At 40.4% G+C, this 25,232-nt stretch overlaps 3 protein-coding genes across 8 annotated transcripts in view; 2 read left to right on the forward strand and 1 right to left on the reverse strand.

Annotated features, from left to right (window-relative positions):
* Positions 1-528: 528 nt before the first annotated feature.
* On the forward strand, positions 529-11,457 carry iqcg (IQ motif containing G). 3 transcript variants are annotated; one of them, XM_055163396.1, is made up of 12 exons: positions 529-655; positions 1,450-1,535; positions 2,598-2,774; positions 8,686-8,721; positions 9,008-9,166; positions 9,408-9,536; positions 9,609-9,693; positions 10,404-10,553; positions 10,638-10,712; positions 10,913-11,044; positions 11,170-11,259; positions 11,335-11,457. In XM_055163396.1, exons 4-12 carry the CDS (start codon positions 8,690-8,692, stop codon positions 11,455-11,457), a joined length of 975 nt encoding a protein of 324 aa, XP_055019371.1. In that variant the 5' UTR covers positions 529-655; positions 1,450-1,535; positions 2,598-2,774; positions 8,686-8,689. The 3 variants fall into 3 exon arrangements, with proteins under 3 accessions (XP_055019371.1, XP_055019372.1, XP_055019373.1); XM_055163397.1 differs by having other exon boundaries at positions 2,598-2,714; XM_055163398.1 differs by lacking the exon at positions 1,450-1,535 and having other exon boundaries at positions 534-655.
* si:dkey-29h14.10 (uncharacterized) lies at positions 9,821-14,028 on the reverse strand. 4 transcript variants are annotated; one of them, XR_008633429.1, is made up of 7 exons: positions 13,865-14,028; positions 13,198-13,339; positions 12,905-12,946; positions 12,535-12,684; positions 12,150-12,299; positions 11,307-11,373; positions 9,821-10,302 (listed from the first exon to the last, which is right to left on the reverse strand). XR_008633429.1 is itself a non-coding variant. In XM_055163407.1 (6 exons), the coding sequence occupies exons 1-5, from the start codon at positions 13,946-13,948 to the stop codon at positions 12,154-12,156; spliced, it is 564 nt and encodes a 187-aa protein (XP_055019382.1). In that variant the 5' UTR covers positions 13,949-14,028; the 3' UTR covers positions 9,821-10,302; positions 12,150-12,153. The 4 variants fall into 4 exon arrangements, 3 of the variants coding, with proteins under 3 accessions (XP_055019382.1, XP_055019383.1, XP_055019381.1); XM_055163407.1 differs by lacking the exon at positions 11,307-11,373; XM_055163408.1 differs by lacking the exon at positions 9,821-10,302 and having other exon boundaries at positions 11,286-11,373.
* Positions 14,029-20,286: 6,258 nt separating this feature from the next.
* The window catches only part of rnf144b (ring finger protein 144B), a 13,280-nt gene continuing 8,334 nt past the window's right edge, over positions 20,287-25,232 (forward strand). Inside the window, exons 1-3 of the mRNA XM_020937398.2 lie at positions 20,287-20,573; positions 22,431-22,763; positions 24,099-24,203. Coding sequence (XP_020793057.1) covers positions 22,530-22,763; positions 24,099-24,203 — 339 coding nt within the window. The 5' untranslated portion in view covers positions 20,287-20,573; positions 22,431-22,529. The remainder of the gene's footprint in view (positions 20,574-22,430; positions 22,764-24,098; positions 24,204-25,232) is intronic.

Genomic DNA, 25,232 nt, shown 5'->3' on the forward strand with positions numbered 1-25,232 from the left:
GAACATGTACAAACAAACTTGGTATTCTACAGGGAATATTAGGTAAAACTAAGGTGATACAGAACATGGTAGGGTATTGTATTGATAGGATATTTGATAAGGACATTGGGTTGTATTATCAGACATATTTTTTTCTCCAACCCCACTGTAAAATGTAACTTGAAGTAGGTCTTCTTACTCTCCCTGATGATACACATCACGAGACAGTAGGTAGCGGTAGTAAGACAAAGAAGAAAATTCAAACAAGCAAGTAAGCCCAACAAATTTGACATAATAGAATTATTGCAGCAGCATTTTTATTTAAGCTTGTTAGGGATATTAAATTTGATTAACAGTGTTTGATTTATTTGCTTTAGTTATTATTTGATCACTCTTGTTTTTTTTTGTTTTTTTTTATTTTAATTTGATTTTGATTTTGATTTGAAAGTCGCAATTCAATGTACACTCCTTATCAGTTGGTGGAGGTAATGCACCAGTAGTTGTTTGCCAACCGCCAATAAAACTCCACTAGAAGAAGTAGAAGTGGTAGAAGAAGAAGGAGAAGCAGAAGGAGGAGAAGAAAAGAGTGAGCCTTGTCTGGCTTTAGTTCTGTGAGTTTTACAATTATACTGAACCGAGGGGAACCAAATACCGCTGCAGTTTTATCTACATTAAGGTAATTAAAGCGTTTTCTACTATTTAAAGTCGAGTTTGCCTGATGTAATTGTGTAACCTATGCTTCTTATGAATGAGCTCCCTGTGAGTATTTTCATATGGTATTCGAACGCATCTCAATCGATTCATCCAAGAATAGTGAGACAAACTACTGAATTAATCCACAAGGGATATTATTTGAGCACAGACAAACTTGCTCTTTGTTATTATATTTATTGTGATGTGTGAGCTACTGTGTCCAAATAGTTTCCGTTGTGACTCAAGAAAGTTTGTAAAGTAAGCTTCAGAAGAGAAAAAATTACAATGATTGTCCCAGCTGAGATTTTGGTTATAGATATGACCCACATTTTGTACTTTTAGTGGTCAAGAAGTTTAGTTGTTGGTCATAACTGGATTGGATTATGTAGTGTTACTGACCTTTGACCTATGGAAAATGTGAAATCATGGCTATCGAATCTTTATGAAATAGACTTGCACCAAAGTTTGGACAATGCCTCGGCACACTACCCTTCCTCCATTTTCTCCAGCCCTATCTTGGACCTGTCAGCCCAAATTAAGATTTATTGACTTGTGTTCTGTAAAGACATTTCCAGTCATGCTATCTCACACAAAGACCCTCTCAAGGATTCTTTTTACAATCTGGATCTCTAAATCTCAAGCCAATGGACTTTCTCCAGAGAAAGATGAGGAATTAACTGAACAATTCATTCAATGAACTATTGTGTTTATTGTGGCCTTGGTCCATTCTTCAGAACTGACATTCTGAGAAACTCAAACCTTCATTGTACCTAACAGGAGCACATGGTGACTGGACATCTCCACGCTCCCTGGGGTGTATGTGTCACACAATGGCTTGCTTTATCAATTTAGACTCAACACAGGTAGGTAACCCTTCAAGTTGACACTAGTTTAGAGCGACCTACACTCATTTGCATATTTGATAATGAAATGCTGTTTGTTTAAAACCCTCACGCTCTCCTCTGGGTCACATTGACCCGAATATTTTTTTTCCTTCGCACTCTCTTGGGGCAGGTCAATCAGACCCAAAAAATATTTTCAAATTAATTCTCGCCAGGCGAGAAAATAATTTTTTGGGTCTGATTGACCTGCCCCAAGAGAGCGGAAAGGAAAAAAAAAATTATTCGGGTTAATGTGACCCCGAGGAGAGCGTGAGGGTTTTTAACTTTGTCAATAAATATTCATAAACCACAATTTGCTTTGGTACTATTGCTATTTGTTAATAGTGATATTTCCAGTGATGTCATTTCCACTGATATGTACAAGAATTTATGAACCTTCAGATCAATTGTTTAATTAATTATTAATTTGTGAATTAATGTAGGTAATTGATTATATTGTATTGGTAATATTTCTCAACATTTGTTGAATGGTGCCCCGAATTTACTTCTAGTCAGAGCCAAACACTCACAAAGGCCATGTGAGTGGTGCTTTAACTTAGAACTCCTAAATTCCAAACTTTAATATCAGTTACCCTTCCTTTAACCATTGACCCCTTTCATTAGTCTCCCTACAATTACCAGAAAAAAATTACTTAATAAATATTGACGGTACTTGGCAAAATATTTATCCACTACATTCTGGTGGCCATCTAAAAAGTGCTGTAAAAGGGTGCCAGTGGTTGCCTGGCAATGCCAACAGTGTATATGGGAGGTAAATTATTACATGTTGCAAAACGTGTTGGAAATGTTATGGGAAAATATGTATCAAATTAGGGTTTGTTACAAAAAAATCAAGAAAACATTTTAGTTATGTGTAATTGTAAAGTGTACAGGTGTAATTAATATGAAAATGACACTGATACTGCAACCAAACATGTATAGGGAGGCTTCAGTTGATTTATTTTTATAATGAACAACTGATTTTCTGAATGACTGAATTTAATTACAACTGTAATTTTATTCATTCATTTTTGTTTGTTCTAGGTGTAAATTGTGGACCATCAACGGATATTATGGAGGAAAATAAGCCTGAGAAGGCTACAAATCACCTGAAAGGCCACAAACAAGTCCACACTGAAGAAAAGCCTTTTATTAACCAGTGTGAGCAGCCGTCAACAAATTCTGAAGGATTATCCCATAAAAATATTCGCCATAAAAAAGGTGACTTCACATGTGACATCTGTGGAGTGTCTCTTTCTTCACTGTATGTACTACAAGTCCATCGGCAGAGGCATACCGGTGAAAGAACCTACAGCTGTGCAGTGTGTGGCAAGACCTTTATTACAGCCTGCACACTTCAGTCACATGAGCGCATTCATACTGGTGACACCTTCAATTGTGATCACTGTGAAAAAGTTTTTTGTACCAAGTCCCATCTTAAAATACATATACGATCACACCCCAGCGTCAAACCTTACAGCTGTGACCAATGTGGGCAAAGATTCAGATATTCATCACAGTTAATAAAACATAATTATTATAACCACTCCAAGGAAGGCTATTTTAAATGTGATAAATGCGAAAGAGTGTTTATCTCAGAGAAGCCTTTAAAAAAGCACAAGATAACACATAACAGATAACAGGATGTGTCTGATCATAAATATTTAACCTGCAATGTGTGTGGAGTTACTCTTTCCAGAATAGACAAGCTGATAACTCACAAACATCTTCACATGGAGGAAAAGCCTTACTGTTGTGACTTATGTGGTCACAGTTTCTCACAACTATATCACCTCAAAAGACAACAGAAAATCCACACAGGGGAGCGGCCACACAACTGCGACCAGTGCGGGGCCTCTTTTAAAGAAGCTTACGCTCTCATGGAACTTAAGGACTCTCATAACACGGATAAACCTTACAAATGTGACACGTGTGAGGAGGCATTTGCAGACCGGCTACTTCTATGGATACATAGGCGACTCCACCGTGAGCTGTACCTCAGATGTGATAAGTGCCACAAAGAGTTTGCATCTGTAGCATCTCTCAGTCGCCACAAACTCAGACACTCTAAAGACCTGTTCTTCCCATGCAATGTGTGTAATAAGGCACTATGGTCCAGAGAAGCTTTTCTGCGTCACCAGAAAAAGCATTTCTCATCACCCAGTGTAGTTTATCCCTGTGGTCAATGTGGAAAGCGTCTTGCCACATTGCGTGCTTTAGAAGTTCATCAGAACCACAGTTGTACAAAAGCAAGTCTGCGTGGTGAGGGTCAAACAGCTTATACGCAACCCCAGAAGCCTTGTACTACAGAGGAAGGGTTGAGAGAGTCCGGACTATTTCTTAAACCCACAATAATATCGGAACAGAAAAAGCTTGATGAGTCTGCATTGTTTCTTAGATGTTGCAATGAAAACAGGATAAGACTTTAAAAAATTGGTGATTAGACTTCACAGATTCGACAGTGACCTTTGCAAATAGTGTCAGTCTGACTTCATTGTTCTTATAATTTTATTAGGGTCTCTCTCTACAATTGAGTTGTTTTTATATATTATTTTTCAGTTTTTGATATCCATTTTAAATTATTTCTATTATATTGTGAAGACAGATTTCTGTCATAGTCTGTCTTTGTGTAAATGAATGTGATTTCTACCTGAGTCATTAACATGTGTAAAGGCTCAGCAGACACAATTGTCTCCACCCTGGGGAAGCCTGCTGTCTTCAGGTGTAAAGTTGATTAGCATGTATATTAAAAAAAACTCACCAGGCTTTGCTAATTCATTACTATTTATTATCAAGATGTACATCTTTTCTCCATAACAATATGCACTGAAAGTAGAATGTTTGTTTTGACCTTAAGGATAACTAATAGCATGCACACCATCTATGGGCTGCTATACATTTAAATCAGTCCGATTGATAATGGCTTCAAATGGTATCCTCAATTTCAAAATCATCGTTCAAGTAACCACTTTGGAACATCTTTTAGCTTCACCTTAAACTGATTTTGTTTCTAAATGCCTGGTTGTTTGCTAAAACGATGCCCTACACACCAGCTTGTATGTTTAAACATACAGTGATTAAAGTGCAATCAGCTAGCCTACACAGAGGTCTGAGTAATAGTCATAGATCCATATTCTCACAAATAGGCTACCGCTAGGATCTTTTATTGTTGTTTTTACACATTTAAACAACAAAGAGACATTAAAGCCGCGCGCGGCGATGGTGGCCCTCGCCCCGGGCGCGCACGATCGGACTAACCCTGTGGGTGCAATCATTTTTAAACTATTTTTTGGGGGAGTCTTTGCGCCCCTGCTGGCCAGTAGTAGAAAATGCAATTTGTCCGTAATAGACTTTTTTGCTTGTCATCATGCATAGAATTTAATTTCCGAATTTGGTCCAAATCCGATAATGTTGACGTTTCACGTCTATGCTAGGGGGCGCTATAGAGTTCACTTTTATTAGATTTCATATTTCATTACATTCAGGCCTGGATCACACAATTGTGATTTGAGTTTGAGCTCTCTACGACAATGCCTGTGGCCGTGACAGGTCACCAAAAAAACAGGAAATGAAGGCGTTATTCGCCGGCGTGCTACAGGCGAACCGTAAGGAGTATCCCAAAAACATGGAAGATTTGAGTGAAGCTATGTCTGTAGATGTGACATGTCAAATCTGAGCTCATTTGGACCATTTCCTCCGTTACCGACATGAGTTTTAAATTTTTTTGTCAACAACTTGAAAGAATATCACAGGTTTAACTTTACCCTGTTGGAGTGTTAACTCTTTCCTACATTCTGATACTTTACTTATTTCAATAGTCCCTCTAGTTTCTGAATGAGAACTATTTGAATGTCAAAAATCTACCCGTTTCCCGCCGTTACCGCTTGACCGGACCCCAGTGTATCGGCAGTAACCGATCTATCCGAACTATTTAATGTCAACAAACATCGTTAGTCGTTAATGATTCATTTATGTTTAGGTAAACCACATACAACAATTTAGCTTTGTAACAAACCTTTGACGAAGTGTTCACTGCAGACACGAGCATTTGCGGATTCTGCTCCTCCCGACCGCAAACGTAGGTTTGTAATAGAGCCCGACCGATATATCGGCTGATATGGACAACTTTAGGCATATCGGCTATCGGCCTGATAGGGGCCGATATTTCACATAGGCATGTTATACCTCGTTATAAAGCTTAGACTCTCTACATTCTGTTCATTTAATCCAATTTACAGACAGATAAATGTCCTAATATGTGGCTCCACATCAGTATTTATCTACGGAGTCATTTGTCTGTGTCCGTACTGAACACACCACAGAGTCGCGTCACTCACGTGTGTTTGTTTACACCTGCAGACATAGATCCAAACACTGAGATTATATTCTTTTTACGGACAATCGGTTTGAGTCTGGATTAAAAGGACATTTATTAGTGCAGAATTGTGATGTGAGGAGGAGCCTGTATGAGCGGTGAGTGTTGGAAATATGTCGACTCTGAAGCTAGTTTTTGTCATTTGTTATGGGTTAGCTGCTGTAGCTCCCGCACATAAACAGACTGTTTACTATTGGTCTGTTCTAAAGTGACTATATTGGCCGTATATTTGCTACTGGACCTGCATTGATATGTAAATGAGCTGTGAACAGACGTGTGAATTATGACATTTGCGCATATAATTAATTACCGCAGCGCCCACGTATTTACGGCTAAAGGCTAATAGCGCTACTTTCTTTACTAGTTATGGGTCCGTCGCGAACGAAATGACTCTTAGAACCGGCTCTTTAAAGGGAACGACGGGAGCCTGATCCTTATTGGGAGCCGTGTTTTCTCTTTCTCTCACTTTTTTTCTCTTCACGCCGCGTGATTCGTGGTTTGACAGCGGCAGCGGCTAAAAACGAAACTTTGAGAAATTTGCGTGTACGAAGGATTAAAAAAAAATAAAAATAAAAAAACGAGCATATTTGACTGTAGTTTAGCATAAAATAAATAAGTCCCGGTTTAGTCCTTTTTCAGTCCTGGTTTAGACCTGGTTCAGTCCTGATTCAGTCCTGCTTGCAACAAAACAATCTGAAGAGCCACTTGGGAGCCAAAAGAACCAGCAGCTTTTAGTGAGCCGAGCCAGAAGAGCCGGTTCTCTAAAAAGAACTGGAATACCCATCACTAGTGTCTAGAATGTGATGCAAAAATGCCATTAAGCCAACCTACTGTCTGTAAATATGATGTAAAGAGGCAGAATAACAATAAATGTTGCCTAAATAAACCCAATTTAAAATCCACCAGAGCCAAACCTAAGTTTTTTAAACAATTCAACATTTACAGTGAATTTTTACATCACTAAATATATCGGTGAAACGTGGCTCTTGCCCCGTCTGGGAGTATGACATCATCACATTCTAGAACCTGAAAACCTCCCAGTTCCATCAGGTTCACGGCGCCGATGACATCATACATGTAAAGTTCCATAAAGCCTTGTTACCATGGCAACTCCGGAACTCAAAGCTAAACTTCAAAGCTTTGTGGGCTTTAACTCAAAGCTTTGTTTGGCCTCGGGGAGATTATAAGAGTAGGCAAATCGCAAATCACAAATCGAAAATCACATATCGCTTAACGGAAAAGGCACATTTAGCTGAGCTTGACACAGAGCAAATCGTACAAAGATTTCAAACAGTAGACTTCACAGAGGAGACTTTACAGAGTAGATTTCACAGAGTAGGTCGCACTTTTTATCTGCGTAACAGTAAGTACAGCAACACTTACAAAACAACTCAATTATAAAACAAAAATAAAAGTGAACTCTATAGCGCCCCCTAGCATAGACGTGAAACATCAACATTATCGGATTAGTACCAAATTCGGGGCATAAATTCTATGCTTGATTACAAGCAAAAAAATTCATTACGGACATGATGCATTTTCCACCATTGGCCAGCAGGGGCGCAAAGACCCCCAAAAAATAGTTAAAAAATTATTACACCCACAGGCTTAGTCCCATCATGCTGAAATTTGAATCACTAATGCTTGATTTCGACCTGATTATTTATAGTTTATTATATTCAGACCAATATCCCGCATTAGTGATTCAAATTTCAGCACAATCGAACTAAGCATGTCCCTGTAATCATTTTATAAATATTTTTGGGGGGATTCTTTGCGCCCCTACTGGCAAACCGTGAAAAATGCATCATGTCCGTTATAGACTTTTTTGCTTGTCATCATGCATAGAATTTAATTTCCGAATTTGGTACAAATCCGATAATGGTGAAATTTCATGTCCTCGCCCCTAACTTTGTTAGTGGCGAGGGCCAAATATATTCCAACATGGAAACATGCGTTAACATGAGTTAACTGCTTGTATATCCATGTAATGCAAATTATTATTTTTAGAGGAGCCATGATATTATTTCATATTATAATTTTCCACCATATAGGCTATACATACAGTGTTTTTTGTTTTTTTTTTTAACCGACGTTTTATATTATTATTTTTTATTTAGGCCTATTGCAAGCCAATTTAGTAAGCTAACTAACTTACCTGTGACAGTCGCTGTTGCTGTCACTGATGTCCATGAACACTGGGTAAAAAAGCCACAAATTGCACTAAATTAAGAGTAACGTTACTTCAAAAAAAAAAAAAAAAAAAAAAAATTCTCAAGTCTGAGTAAAAAGTAGAAGTCCAAAAAATGTGTTAAGTAGCTAAAAGTAAAAGTATTCGGGGAAACTACTCCTCAAGTGACTTAAGTTAAAAGTAACTGGACGAAACATCTGATTTGTCATTTAAAGTTAATGCAGTTGCGAGGATGAAACATGAAATAGTACTCATGTCTGGTATTTTTCACAGTGGGAAGAAAGTACAATATCTGTAAATACTTTAAAAAAAAAAACATTTTTCTTTGTGGCACTCATAGACTGTGGTGGCACCATCTAGTGGTTAAATGATGGTCACACAATGAAATCCAAATCAATATAGATTCATAAATATTTCTAAAGCTTGTCAATAATAAGGCTTTTATTGGCTTATATTTATGATTGTATATTTGTTTATGACTCTATGCTTATGTGTGTATATATGAAATGTGTATATATAACGTGTTATGTCCTTTCTTCGTCTAATTTGTCCATTGGTTGCCATAGCAACATGCAAACGAAAAGGAGCGACGTTAACGTGAGGTAAACACCGTTTGGCTTCATCAAATACTGTTTATGATTATACGTTATGTGTTAGTAAATTGATAACATCGCAGTGCTTTCTAACGATGTTATGTCTTTTTAGTTTGTTTTTGAATTGAAACTATCCGGTTGGTTACACTATTTAAAGTTTTATTTGGCCTAGCGTCCAAATTAACATTTATTATAAATATATTAGTAATTATTCAGTACTTGTTGTCAATTTATTTAGTAAATTTACTCCAGGCCTATGCCCTGTCATTGAAAAGGTTTTGTGACTGATTTTCAGGATGCGGCTGTCTAGGAGTCAGAGTCTGAGAGTGGCTGCTGTGTTGGAGGACTTTCACAGTCAGCTTGCTTTATTGGCAGTTTCTTTCACTGTAAAGTTGGAAAATAATCCACACAGCCTTCATGAAAAAGAACAAATGAAAAAACTGATCCAAGATTGGTAAGCATATACTGTAGACTGCACTATTGTAAGGCCTATGAAATGTTTATTATTTATAACTTGAACTCTTATTCCCTATTAAAGGAACTGTAGCTTGTGTTCTTAAATTATTATTATTATTATTATTATTATTATTATTTTTTTTTTTTTTTTTTTTTTTTAGGTAGGCCAAAACTGAGTTACTCACACACTTGTGAAAAGATCAGAACGTTAAAAATTCACTTCTTTGTTCTTTAACCAGTCACGCTTTATCAGAACTTTTGGCAACAATCTGTGAAGAGTTGGAAGAAAACCAGACTTTTACCTTTTTGTTAAAGAAAATAGAGGATGAAGAAGAGAGGAAACAAATGATGGTTGAGCACATACGACGGTAAAATTATCCTTACATTCAGGTTACTATACTGTAGCAAATAAATAAAAAATAATGCTGTTTCTGTGGTAGAGTCACAAAGGCAGACTTCAGAGAGAAACAGGAATTTTGCACCAAGCTGGAAGAGGAATTACAAAATAAACACTCACTTTTTGAGGTATGAAACTACATGTGAATGTCACATCACTGGAAATGGTGCAGCTAACTAACTGCAGTACTTCCTCTTTGATTCTTTGTAGTATATATGAACAAGTAAATCATAAAACAGATCCTTCCATTAGACGTAGACTTAGACAAACTTTATTGATCTGTAAGGGAAATAACTTAGACACAGTAGCTCACACATCACATTATATTTTAAGAGTAAAAAATATAAATGGTAATAATATAATCTAAGTATGTATTAATAAAAATAGCAAGAGACTGGTGTCAGATACAGCATAATTAAATAAATGTGTATGTACAAGTAAAAATGAAATTGAAAATAAGTAACAAAAAACATGTCAGCTGTATTCAAGAGGTCGTAAGGAAACCAGCACAAAGATGACTGACTGACAAAACATAGGGTTATCTGTTACATAAGGGTGAGTTGTTGTACAGTTGTATGGAGTATGGTATGAATAGTCCTGTATTTTTCACTGTTTGAGTGGAGCTGTAGGAGACTGTTGGAGAATGAGCTCCTCTGTTCCTCTGTAGTCTGGTACAGTAGATGAGCAGATGAGTCCATGAAGGAAAGCAGTTTTCCAGTGTCCTCCAGTCCTTCACTCTGAAAAATATATTTAAAACGAGTAATTTCCTTATGTGACTGTTCTCTTAAGCATAATTATAATTTCATTGACTTCATATGAAAAATATTTTACTATTCAGAGACTTGTAGGTGAATATGCAAAACTGGAAGTGCAACAAGAAGACCAAAATGAAAAGAACAAAATGATCAAGCGTGACAAGGAAGATAAACTACAAATGTTACAAAAGGAGGCCAGTGACAAAGAGGAAATGCTAAATAAACAGATAAAGGTGGGTCTTTTTTCAAGAATTTTCTAATAGCACTGATTTATATTTTGAATAACGTGTCTTCTTTGTTATTTCAAATTTTTATAGCTGGTGAAAGAACGGATGGAGAGGGAACGACACTCTCACAATGTATCAATGAAATTTCTTCAAAATCAACAGGAGGTTAACAACATTTTTACTAAATTCAAATTAACATTAGACAATACCTTTTTTAGTATTTCTCAGATAAGAAGTGGGTGGAGCAGGCAAAATTGTACTTACATTAACATCACAATGAAGAAAAAGTAGAAAGAAGAGCAAAAAAGTGAAAATACTCTCTGCTGAACAATCATTAAATTGTAACATAATTTTTCCTAAACCAGGAGATGAAACAACTGGAAGGCATGTGGGAGGAGCGCACACGAACACTACGTCAGGCCAAGGCACAAGAGCTTAACGACGTTCGCTGCAAAATAACTTTGAGATTGGACCGACTAATGGAAATGAGGAGGAAGGTAAATCAACAAATGACAAAAATGTAGCTTAATATCTAATGTTAATCTTATCTTCAGATCAGCATTTTTACAGTCAAAATGTATTATTTGTGTAATTAACACTTCTGTATTTGGTTTGTGTACAGTTCAGAGTCATGGAACAAGTTGTAATGGAGGACAAGGAGGAGCAAGAGAAACTGCAACAAGAACAACATCTGATCAAGGCTGCTACTAAGGTAATAATGATTTTAAGAACCATCAGTATATATATATTTTTTATTACATTAATACTTAGCACTCTGGCATTGCAGGTACAGGCTTTTTGGCGTGGATGCATGGTCCGCAAAGGTCTTGGCATTTATAAAAAAACAGAGGAAGACAAAAAAAGCAAGAAAAAGGATGTAGGGAAAAAAGGGAAAAAGAAGAAAAAATAACATCATAATTTATAAAAATTGTTTTTATTATTTTGTGTATCTTAAGAATACAAAGTGAAATACAACCGATTTGAGTAATAAACGCATTCCTGCAGTGTAAATCATTTATAGAAACATTTCAGTTATTTCAGTATTAGTTAATCTCATGGCACCTGGTACAAAAATAACTTTGGGACAGACAGGAGAGAGAAATGTGGTGCCCTCTACAGACCCAGCTGCAGATGGACAGTCACTTGCTCCTTTTAGTCCAGGTAAAAAGCCTTTGAGGTAATTGTTTTTATGTACACTATAAGACTAAGATAACAGGACTTTACAAATACACCATATAATAGTACTTTACAGTAAATGACCATAGGCCAAAATGTGTCTTCGTCACCACAACAATGTGATTAAGTGTTGTAAACTTTTACATATTGTACATACTGTACCCTTTCATGGGCTGTGACTGCACAAATCAAGTACTATGCTACATGATTGCTTCAGCTCAACAAAGTGAGCCACCTGCAGCAGTTCCTGACAAAAATGCAATATTTCCTTATTGTACAAATAAATAAATAAATAGTTTTCACACTCTACTCGATCAAACATCACTCAAAAAAATAAATAAAATAATAATAATAATAATAATAATAATAATAATAATAATAATAATAATAACTTCACAACACACAATGTATGTATTGTTTCCTGACCAGTTCAGCTTCCATTTTCATGATCGTCCCCATTTTCTTCTTCACTTGGCACAGTCTGCTCCACTTGCATGTAGTTGTTGTCTCCAATGATGACACAGCTGAGATTGGAGCTGCTGATTTGGATACTTGGCAGGCTAAAGTTGCTTGGACCTGTTTCAAAATGGCCAAGTATTACAAACATGCAACACAAAAAACTCTTCTAAAGAATACAGTATGCAATACAATCAAACACAAATACACTTGCAAACAATAAACACAGTGAAGGTTGTCAAAATGGTAGGTTCAAGATTTAGATTTAGATAATATGTGCTAATTGTATCTGGTGGTAATGGTACTTGACTGAATAAAAAAAGTTGAAGATCACTATTACTATAGCCTTACTAACCATGCACATCGTGGATATTTCCTTGCATCAGTGGCTGCTTTTCTGCCACAGTGGGAGGGCAGGTCTCATTTCCAATAACGCAATCAATCAGAGTGGAGTTGCTGATGTTGACAATCAAAATGGTTGATGGTGGACTCCAGGCTGCCGTTGCTAAATGTCAGTGAAAAGAAGAAGAGAAAATGAAAAGATTTTAGAAAAGGAAGTTACATTTCCAAAATGATGTAATACGGGTGTGCACAAAATCCCTCAAGCAGAAGTCACTGACTACTTCATAAAAATGCTTCCATAAACAAAGAGATCATGTACAGTGGCTAAACACTGTCACAAATCACAATCAGACATCAGTGCATCACGGGTGCATTATAATTACCTGCTACAGGCACTTCCTCTGTGTGGCCCTCCTCTTTTTTACCTTGAACGAGAAAAGGAAGTAGAGATCATGAATCCAGTTAAATTCATATCATTTCAATATTTTAAGAGAGTTAAGAGGTTTTATATCCATGGGTTTCAGAGCAATGATAAATTAACATTTCAAAACAAAATATTACATCTTTTGCCTCTATATCAGGAAAGTGAAACCCATAAATAATTTAAGAGGGCAGACTTGAAATACACTAAAATGTAGATAGTTTAGCATGAGAATCGAATGAATAAGTAAGTTACCTGGACATATGGTGAGTCTGTCGCACATTAGATTGTCTATGGAGCAGCATAGGAGCTGGCACGCTCTCCGACAGTTCTTCTCCACCATCCGCTGCATAGTCCGCACAAGTGTGGACATACTAAAGGCCTTATAACCCATAATCTGTAGAACAGGGAAAACACAACCAGACTATATAAGTGATCAGTAGTGCAAATCCCGGTGCAAAAATGGCTGGCCATGCGACCTATCACATTTCTGCAGCTTTTTAGGTTACCTGCACAGGAAGTTTAAGCAAAACCCCAAGACAACTATATAGGCTACACAGACAGAGCCAAGCATTGTAGAAACCCCCCAAAGTTCCCGACTCTCGCTCACATATCTACAAGCCCACATATTCACACACACACACACACACACACACACGCACACGCACACACACGCACACGCACACACTTTTTAAGTTAAACTTTTTAAGGCGTTGGCTAAAGGCTAAATGGGCTCCCTGGAGAGATCCTAACTTTTTTGCGTTATAGGTAGACTATAACAAAACGCGTTATTTTATTTTATTTTTTATTTTACTCTTCTGAATGAGAAGGAGCTTGACTCCGCTGCACGCTTCCGTACGTCGGGTTGTTGTCATTGTTGTCAGCATCATTGCTCAGATTAGACATTTAAAAAGAGTCTTACCTGGTTATGTTCATGTCGATCAGTCACTTTATTTAAGTAGAGCTTGTCCTTGTTTGCTTTGAGGTGCCAAGAATTATCTGCCATCGTCCAGGGAGTAGTGAAAAATGACAAAAGAATTAACGACCGCCGCAATAAGTAGCCCACAGAGCAAAAGTTCCACCCGCCTCTGCAATACTAGTATGCGCGTGCGCTAGGGATTTCCACCACAGATACTGTAACTGCAAACATTCACCAACTTTTACCCTTACCTGTGTTGAAGACACGATGCACTACAACACAGAGCCAAAATAAAATGCCCAAATCATACACTTTTCACAACACCACACACTATTTATTTTATTATTTTTTTATATATATATAAGCGCTTTTCACAGACTTCATTCCCCGGGTGGTAAGCTACTATTGTAGCCACAGCTGCCCTGGGGCAGACTGACTGAAGATTTTGATTTCCCCAGCGGTCCTAGTATTAACCAAGTCCGGCCTTGTTTAGCTTCTGAGATCTGACGGGATCCAGCTTTGACAAGCCAGTATGGCCACAAGGCTAAAACTACAATAAAATTGAAGAGATCCAGTTTTGCACGTTATTGAAAACTTCACATACAAACTATGTCATGAGTAAATGTATTATTATAAAATGTATTTCAGTGACAATTTTTTTTTTTAAAGTAATTGTCCTTTTTGATTAGTAGCTTTGTACTTTTAATAAAATAGGCTATTTTCTACCCATAGATACAATCATATACTCAGTACCTGTAAAATCCAGAATTTTATTTATCTGTATTTTTTATATGTGTGTATTCTGGATCCCAGGCAAATTGAGTACAGTCAAGTCCCAATTATCCCCAAGTAAGGCTTTTCACCCAATATCTGTTCCTTTCTACCTGCATACTTAACATTGCATTCCCTCTTCTGACTGACCAGAATGCAGAGATTATGCAGACTATGGTTTAAAACATCCATCCATCCATCCATTTTCGTCCGCTTATCCGGGGCCGGGTCGCGGGGGGAGCAGCCTAAGCAAGGACTCCCAGACTTCCTTCACCCCAGACACGTCCTCCAGCTCCTCCGGGGGGACCCCGAGGCGTTCCCAGGCCAGCCGAGAGACATAGTCCCTCCAGCGTGTCCTGGGTCTTCCCCGGGGCCTCCTCCCGGTGGGACATGCCCGGAACACCTCCCGAGGGAGGCGCCCAGGAGGCATCCAGAACAGATGCCCGAGCCACCTCAACTGTCTCCTCTCGACGTGGAGGAGCAGCGGCTCTACTCCGAGCTCCTCCTGTGTGACTGAGCTCCTCACCCTATCTCTAAGGGAGCGCCCAGCCACCCTGCGGAGGAAACTCATTTCGAGACTCGCTTGTCCGATACAGCGACCGCATCACTCTGCACCGATCCTCAATCTCACGTTCCGTCCTTCCCTCACTTGTGAACAAGACCCCGAGATACTTGAACTCCTCCACTTGAGGCAAAGACTCTCCACCCACCCGGAGAGGGCAAGCCACCTTTTTCCGGTCGAGAACCATGGCCTCGGACTTGGAAGAGCCGATCTTCATCCCAGCCGCGTCACACTCGGTTGCAAACGCCCCAGTGCACACTGCAGGTCCTGGCTCGATGAAGCCAACATAACAACATCGTCCGCAAACAGCAGATGAAATGACCGGCCCCTTCGCCCTGTCCATAATGAACAGAACCGGTGACAAAGGGCAGCCCTGGCGGAGTCCAACATCCTGACTACTATCACGGTCATACAGGGACCGGCCCTTAGCAAAGGGCCCCGGACCCCATACTACGGTCGAATGCCTTCTTCAGATCCACAAAACACATGTGGACTGGTTGGGCAAACTCCCATGAACCCTCGAGCACCCGCAGAGCTGGTCCTGAAACCACACCTGAATCCGAGGTTCGACTATCGGCCGAATTCTCCTCTCCAGTACCCTGGCATAGACCGGGAAGGCTGAGGAGTGTGAGCCCCCTATAGTTGGAACACACCCTCCGGTCCCCCTTCTTATACAGAGGGACCACCACCCCGGTCTGCCAGTCCAGAGGTACTGTCCCCGACCGCCACGCGATGTTGAAGAGGCGTGTCAGCCAAGACAGCCCCACAACATCCAGAGACTTCAGGTACTCAGGACGGATCTCATCCAACCCCGGAGCCTTGCCACCAAGGAGCTTGCCAACCACCTCAGTGACTTCGGCCAGGGTGATGGATGAGTCCGCCTCCGAGTCCCCAGCCTCGGCCTCCTCCTCGGAGGACGTGACGGTGGGATTGAGGAGATCCTCAAAGTATTCCTTCCACCGCCGGACAACGTCCCCAGTCGAGGTCAGCAGCCCCCCCCCCCCCGCACTGTAAACAGTGTTGGTGAAGAACTGCTTTCCCCTCCTGAGGCGCCGGACGGTTTGCCAGAATCTCTTTGAGGCCGTCCGATAGTCCTTCTCCATGGCCTCCCCGAACTCCTCCCAGCTCCGAGTTTTTGCCTCTGCGACCACACGGGCTGCAGCACGCTTGGCCCGCCGGTACCCCTCAGCTGCCTCAGGAGTCCCCCGAGCCAGCAAGGCCCGATAGGACTCCTTCTTCAGCTTGACAGCATCCCTTACTTCCAGTGTCCACCACCGGGTTCGGGGATTGCCGCCGCGACAGGCACCACAGACCTTACGCCCACAGCTCCGAGCAGCCGCATTGACAATAGAGGCCGAGAATGAAGCCCACTCGGACTCCATATCTCCAGCCTCCTCCGGAATCCGGGAGAAGTCCTCCCGGAGGTGCGAGTTGAAGGTCCCTCTGACAGAGGGCTCCGCCAGACGTTCCCAACAGACCCTCACTACACGCTTGGGCCTGCCAGGTCTTTCCGGCTTCCTCCTCCGCCAGCGAACCCAACTCACAACCAGGTGGTGATCAGTTGACAGCTCAGCCCCTCTCTTCACCCGAGTGTCCAAGACACGCGGCCGGAGATCAGATGACACGACTACAAAGTCGATCATCGACCTCCGGCCTAGGGTGTCCTGGTGCCACGTGCACTTATGGGCACCCTTGTGCTCGAACATGGTGTTTGTTATGGACAAACTGTGACTAGCACAGAAGTCCAATAACAAAACACCGCTCGGGTTCAGATCAGGGAGGCCGTTCCTCCCAATCACCCCTCTCCAAGTGTCACAACGGAGTCCCCGGTCGGTGCACTGTCTAGTACCCCTCCCAAGGACTCCAAGAAGGCCGGGTACTCTGCACTGCTGTTCGGCCCGTAGGCCGACACCACAGTGAGAGACCTGTCCACGACCCGAAGGCGCAGGGACGCGACCCTCTCGTTCACCGGGGTGAACTCCAACACACACAGCGCTGAGCTGTGGGGCAATGAGCAGGCCCACACTAGCCCGCCGCCGCTCCCCGCGGCCAACGCCAGAGAAATGGAGAGTCCAGCCCCTCTCAAGGAGTTGGGTTCCAGAGCCCAAACTGTGCGTGGAGGTGAGGCCGACTATATCTAGTCGGTAACGCTCAACCTCCCGCACAAGCTCAGGCTCCTTCCCCCCCAGCGAGGTGACATTCCATGTCCCCAGAGCTAGTCTCCATGTCCGGAGATCTGGTCGCCGAGGCCCCCGCCGTCGACTGCCGCCCAGATCTCTCTGCACCGGCCCCATATGGCTCCTCCCGCGGGTGGTGGGCCCACGTGAGGACGGCCCCACGTCGCTCCTTCGGGCTGAGCCCGGCCGAGCCCCGTGGGGGGAGGCTCGGCCACCAGGCGCTCGCTGGCGAGCACCTACCCCAGGCCTGGCTCCAGGGTGAGGCCCCGGTGACGCCAATCCGGGCGACGTAACTGGCCTTGCTGGTGTACTCATCATAGGGGCTTCTGAACCATTCTTCGTCTGACCCGTCCCCCCGGACCTGTTTGCCTTGGGTGACCCTACCAGGGGCATGAAGCCCCCGACAACATAGCTCCCGGGATCATTCGGGCACTCAAACCCCTCCACCACGATAAGGTGACGGTTCAAGGAGGGGGGTTTAAAAAAAAAACCCAACAATTAAATTAATATTAAACAATTCATTGATCAGGTTTTCTTTAATTAGTAATCAAAAGGACTATTACCATTGTTTTAAAAATAAAAATTTTGTAACTACAACTGTATTTTTCCTTTAATTCTGTTTATTTTGAACATGGTACACATTGGTCAGCAACTCTTACTTGTAGTTGAGTACAATTTCTATGATATGTACATATGTATGTACCTATTTTAATTACTCTTTCCACCACTGTACAGTTGAAATGATTCCTTTTCTGTCCAGAATGTCTTTTATACCTGAACTCTGCCATGTCATAACCTCACTTCTTTTTTTGTGGTTCTAGACGTAAGCACTCAGACCAAGGGTGTTTTCAGGAATTGTGACAGTGAAACCTACCACTAGTTAAAAGATTTTGCAACAGTGATACCAAAATGAAAACAAAAAACACACAAACTCACTCTAACACAAAACAAAACCACATATTATTTACTGTAGATTACATTCCTGGCCATATCAATTCACACAAATAAAACATTATTTTAATAATGCACTGTATTAGGCTAGTTATGTACTGCACATAAAACTACAGTCATCTCAAAGCACTTTGATTGCCTTGAAGGTGGAAAAATGCTATATAAAATGTGACCATTGACCATCTCCAAACACCTTCTAGAACTTCTCCAGCTCTTTGAGCCCCTAGTATTTCTTTAGTTTTTCATGTGCCCTTTTCCTGATGTTCCCATCACTTACACTTGGTACTGCACTGGCAACAACGAGTTTCCTTTGTTCTTTGTCAGATTGGTTCACCATCATCTTTCTGTCAGTCTGTATCTGGACAGATCTTGGCTTGGTCATTCTCCATTATAGAATTTTCTGCACACTATGCCCACCTCTTGGTTTTTTCACTCCATGTATTCTTTCCCTGCCAGCATCTTACACCTGCAGTTATGTGCTGACTGCCTCAGGCTACACCTTGGGTCTTAATTGGTGTTGTAGATCTGGACCTCTGTTGCTCTGCTGCTTAAGGCCTGCTCTTGTAGAGCCAGGGTTAGTGCCTCAGTACTGTCCTTCAGACCAGCCCTCTCTAGGCAATATAGGATGGAACCCTCCATGCATTATCAGGATCAGGAGCTTTCGTGTTTTAACATCTGTGGTCTCTGTCTCCACCTTTTAACTACTTTATAATTACTGCTGGGCATCTGATTACTGGCAGAGTGTAGCTGTTTATTGCCTGGGTCTTGCTGTTGTCATTGGGCTGACATCTTAGCACTTGCTTATTGTAGGTATTATATATAATATACATATATAGCTGAGGGGCTTCAGACCCATGCAGAACATTAGTGGGGACAGTGCGTCTCCTTAGCATATTCCACATTTGATGGACATGTGTGCAAGTGGCTTGCCATTGGCTTCACCTGCTTCATTGAATTCCACAACCCCATCGAGTTTGCAATGTAGGCTCTTACAATCCTGTTGATGCTGTACAGCTCCAGGCACTCAATGATCCATGTGTGCGGCATTGACTCATAGGCTTTTTTGTAATCAATCCAGGCGGTGCACTGTTTGGTCTGACGGGTTCTGTGGTCTAGGCCAGCTGTCAACCAGGAGCTAGTGTTTGGGTCCTTTTGCCTGTGCCCTTCTGTGCTGTGCTCATGCATTGATCCATGCATCCACTTATTTTAGCCGCGATGATGCCTGACATGAGCTTCCATGTTATGGAAAGAGGGGTTACTGGCCGATACTTGGATGTGACTGTATCCTTTGAGGGGTCCTTCAGGATGAGGATGGTACCATTTATTTACCCACTAGGCTGAATCCTGTCAGGGCCTAGGACGTTTCAGTTTTTCATACCTGACACTTTTTCCTAGATGTGTGCCACTGTGATGGTGACTGGATTTTGTTCATGGAGGTTAACTTCCTATAGTCTTCTTTCAGGGCCACTAGCCACTGAGCATCATGCAAGCTTTTGTTTGGCAATTCAGATATGGGCATCTGACGGTACCTCTTGGGTACTTGTTTTTTCTTTGCTTTCTGGGCTCCCTTCTCTCCGTTTCCATGGTGAGTATTCTCATGGTTGACCAAATTGACCATATTCTCTAAATTCAAAGCTGGGACACACCCAGGTTGGGATGATTGGTATAAATACAGTTGTGAAAAGCGCATGTAACATGGTCCATTCTCAACACTTCTAAGTCAGTATATAACCTGAGGGGACTAATCAATGGTCACCACAGCTTGGACTGTGGGTTTCAAAGGAACCATTTCTTCCACATCCTATTCATGTAACCCCTCTGACTAGGGTTACTGGAGTAGTCCCATAAATGTCCCATATTGTTGATAAATTTAGGCAAATAGATGTCCAGTCGTCCGCTTACTAACTGCAGTGCAGTCAAGCAGCCAGAAGGAGCAGTCGTGAGCGGGGAGAGCCCGCCCTGTGCCACTCACTGTAGCGCTTCTTCCTGGATGGAAACAACACGCATTGACGAGAAGGGCAGGGATCGTCCACACACCCAAGGAGCAGAAAGACGAACGTTTTAATATGTTTTTGTCCAGGATTTGAATTCATCTTTGCACATCAGGCAACGACAATCGACGTATTTCCACTGACACTAGTCTGAAGCGGTTAAACAAGCGCTAAAATCCCATGTGAGTGCAATGCGGTTTTGGATGTAGACACGGGTAGTCCCCTTCGTACAGACAGCTTGTGGTGAAAGCACATGCAAGGTAAGCCCATAAATATTACCCATAATAAATACTTTGCTCTACCTATCCCGAGTTTGCCGCCCTTTGCGGTTTACATTATACAATAACAGCTTGCAAATGCGCCAAAGAGATGTTAACCTATCCCACCCACCTACCTAGGCTGTCTGCATGCAACCTTGGTGTATGGCATGCAGTCTGCAGATGATTCACATTTCTGAGATATTGCAGTTATAGTAATGGTTGTAACATACGGCACATTTTGGTTAGACTAGTTTTAAATGTCATAGGCACGTTTTAATCATCGACCTCTGCTGAGATTGTATAAAGGACTATTGTTGGAATCCATGTGATGGTTCTTAAATTGAACGAGACAGAATGGCTTTATGCTTTACACTGCTAAAATCGTACTCTACACTTTATGCCCCAGCCCAGCTGCACTCCCCATGAAGTTTGCCATCAATTTTTTTTTTTTTATTACACTGAAATCCCAGCCAATGAAATTATGTCCAACAACAGTTATAACAAGTAGGAGTAGTAAAAACAAACACACATGGTGGTTATTATCTATTTTATCTGAATATCTTTTATACCAAACATTGTAGGCAACGTTGCTTAAAGCATTATTTTATTCCAACTGGTAACTACAAATTAACTCCAATTTAACAGCATTCATTAACAAGTGCAGTATTGCAGAAGGACTATTGTTGGTCACACTGTAAAGCCTCATTTTCAAACCTGTTATTTTCCTATATACTCTATATGTGCTGTGGTTTGCTGACTGCAGCTGCATCCATTTGGCCCTGCCCGAAGGAAAGAATTGCATTGGATCACACAGTGACTGTGCAGAAAACTGAATTTGCACAGAACAACAGACAACCCACAGTCTCTGATTTGCATGCATTAATTTTTGAATTCATAGCATAAGAACAAGGCGTGAAGTCTTTACTTAACCACTGGCGTGTTTGCTTTGCTGTGACATCTTCTGCCAGCCAACCGACATGTGTGAGCTGCTGGGGTGACAGTAGCTTGGTTGGTAGAATGTTTCTCCACTGATCCAAAGGCTGGTGGTTCGAATCCCGCTCTCAATGTAAACATAAGTTGAGGAGTCAGATCCAATGACCCACTGGTTGACTGATGTGATTCCAGCACCCACACTTGAATGCTGTGCTGTTGGGCAAGAAACTTAACCCCCCTCATCCCCAGTATCTGTGTACACTGGCATATGAATGTGTGTGTATGGATGGCAAAGTGCCTTGAAGGTGGTAAAGCGCTATATAAAAATGTGACAATTTACCATTTCTCACTGCTATAGCTGCAGAAGCCATAGTATGACCCTTGCCACATTACCTGGAGAATTCACTCACAAGATTATGGACTTTTTTCTTTTGGGGCTGAAAAACACTGTCACTGTCACAATCATGATCTTTTAGTTTGTTTTCCAAAAGATATAACTACCTGTTTTTGTTGAGTCTGTAAAGACATAGCATGAATAGTGGCCTAAAATAATTATGTTGCTTATTTAATGACATGTTTAAAAAATCTTTTTAAAATAAGAGTCCGATTTTTTTTCAAGAAAGACCTTGCCAAGGTAGCAGCAAACACAATTATTACAAAACAGTTAAATCATAAACGATCACATTATAAATTAATGGTCATTGTCACATTATCTCTTTGTCACACACCTTCATGTTTGAGTGGTGACAAAACCATTATTACAGTCACGAGGCATTAACATTGTGAGGGCATCTGAGTGCACCACATTTGTTGGATTCACAAGGATTAGTTGCAGTGCACCCATTATGGACAAACTTTTCTGTTAAGGTCTGGTTTGGTTTTCCTAGTGTGTGTGCGTTTTAATAATTGTCTGTCTTGTTTAAGGGTTCAAGAACAACAGAATGGCACAACCATTTTCTCTGCTGCAGAAGGGCTAGGACCGGTCTGTTCTTTTCCTCAAGAACTCTAATCTTAAATTCAAACATGGACAAGAAGAGTCCTACCCCAACCGGAGGAGATAGCCTGGAGAGGAGAGCTAGCCTAGATATGCAAGCGAGCCCGGTAACACAAACTAGTCTGGAGGGGGGAACGAGCCCAAAGAGGGGAACTAGCCCAGAGAAGAGAGCTTGTGAAGTTTTTTGCAAACTCTGCCTTATGGAGCAGCCCTCTGCAGCCATGAAGGAACTGCTGAACTGCAACTGCATTTTCTGTACAGCGGTGAGTTCAGTACATTTACCTTGGTCATTTTAGGGATGGGCCGATACTAATTTACATTTTTGACCTGCTGCTGTGGCCGATAATCGATATTTCCTGATGCCCATATTTAGCTTTTAATTTTGTGGGCTTTGCTATGGATTTTATCTTAAGTTGAAGTAAAAATCTCGAATTAACTTTTCACTGTAAAAATAGCAATAAAATGTATGTGTCTGAACTATAAAATAATTTATGTATACATATTTGTTTGTGTAAACCTACAGACATGTTTTTCAGCCTAATTGCTCTTCCATTTACATTTTTACTTATGACAAAAAGTTATTGAATATTGATATCGGACAATACCAATATCCCAAAAAATATATTGATATCCACTAATACCAATATTACAACAGACTTTCGCCCTTCACTAATGCATTCCTGTCTCTAATGCATTTCATGTTTTATTATGGCTCAAATTTGCCATCCCCTCTGATTGTCATGGTAGTGTGTGAAAAACATCCAATTCTGAATGTCTCCCAACTTGTGTTGCTTCGAAAGATCCCCAATCCATTTTTATTCTTCTTTTAAGCATTCGACTAACCCAAACTCTTGATAAACTAACACAAATCTGAACCACCTCATAATATTAATTGTCATTAATGAACCAACTATTTATTATTATTTGTAATATTATTGTTTATAACGCAGACATTTTCATTTTTACATAGAACTATATTTAGTTCATGTGGTTTGCTCACAGTTTAAGTCATTGTATGTGGGCAGTTTAATGAAGAAACACCAAAGATTGCTTTTGGAAAATTTTGTTAAAAAAACTAACAAAACAAAGCATGTCTGGTAAAATATCTTGTGCTGGGCTTCTTCACAAACTCTTCTGATTTCTTAAAATAGATTCTCTATTGGGAAATTCATTCTGATTAGAGCTGTATCCTACTCCTCAGATTGAGACTTGCTTGCTTTTAGTGTAGCAAGGGCAAACCAAAGGTATTATTATCATTATTATCATTATATTATCTGATATAAAAACCATACAGATTTGAGAAAACTCATGTCCATGTAAACAGCCCCTAAATCATGATACATAAACATGTGGTAATTAATCAGATCTATCATATTGTGGTTTTTTTGCCAAAATGTGGCATTTTATTTTCTGTTCCTTAAAAATGCCTTTATGCAATACAGCACACTTCCCCTACAAATTATGTCACAATCAAACCATTTAATATCTTACGATGAATTGACAAAATGCTTTGCCCCATTTTCACAATCAGTTTTAATCCTTTAAAAACATAAATAAAATGAATTGATTGTGTGCCCATGTTTCTTTTTTGTGCACAGTGCTTGCAGCAGTATGTTAAGCTGGCCATTTTTGAGGGTGGAGGGGCACCTATCACCTGCCCCGATATGAGCTGCCAGAAGACAGGCGTGCTACTGGACTCTGAGGTATGTCCTGCTTTAAACTGGGTCAGCAGCTCCACAAACATGTAATGGCCAGGCCATCAGCCTGCCACTAATCAGTTTGTGTGTGAAGGCTATAATCATTGTTGTATACAGTATATCCAATTGACTATACTCATCATCATTTATTTTAATGTAGTAAAGGTTTTCTTATGCAAAATGGTAGAAAATTATAACCGTGTGTAGGTACTGTGTAGGATAAATGCGGTAAGAAGTCGTCATGTTTTGAATGTGTCATGCTAATGTGTGGGCTGGACACTTTCACTTTTATACACTGGTAATTTAGGCACTGCCTTAGTATGATTGTTAAGGAAATTCTTCAGTGTTCATTGTCATATTATTTTGTCATATGAGAAAAACCTTTGAACTGCTGTTTCACAAGGCCATCCAAACAAATGTTGTGTCTCTAAATATTGATTTGCTCTGAATGCTGCAAACATGTAAATGTGTATTAGTATGTGGAATGATATTTTTAAGCTGATATATTTACTTGTATGCATAGTTGAAACAATTTTGCTTTGGCATATTCTCTCTTTAGCTGGAATTCAGTATGCATTTTTACATCCTGTATATGTTATGTATGTATGTTGTTGTTGTTGTTGTTGATAAATTTAAACAGTTTTGAACTGTAGGGCATCTTATATTTGCCAAAAAACAAAAAACACAAACTGTGGTTGTTAATGATGAAATGATCTCCTGTATTAAGTGTTAGGACTTGTAGGACTTAAAGTGATTTATACCAAACATTTACATTTTTATGCTCTAGAAATTCATGGCCTGCCTGAGTTTGCTTATTTCAAAAAATCTTCCCACTTTTATTTAATTTTTTTTTTGTATCTAACCGGAAATTAGAAAGCTACAGTATTGTGTTGTGCAGGTTATACAGGGAAACCCTCTTGCGAAATCTGAAAAACTTTTACTGCTGTTTCACAAACAGTTGGAAACTCTGCTTCAAATTTCCTTTTCTACATGTTTGTGTTTGATCTGTTATGTTATTCTTAGCTCAAGACAGCG

This window comes from Boleophthalmus pectinirostris, unplaced genomic scaffold (genome assembly GCF_026225935.1).
Source record: "Boleophthalmus pectinirostris isolate CB_2022bp ecotype Guang Dong unplaced genomic scaffold, ASM2622593v1 HiC_scaffold_6, whole genome shotgun sequence".
Classification (NCBI taxonomy): domain Eukaryota; kingdom Metazoa; phylum Chordata; class Actinopteri; order Gobiiformes; family Gobiidae; genus Boleophthalmus; species Boleophthalmus pectinirostris.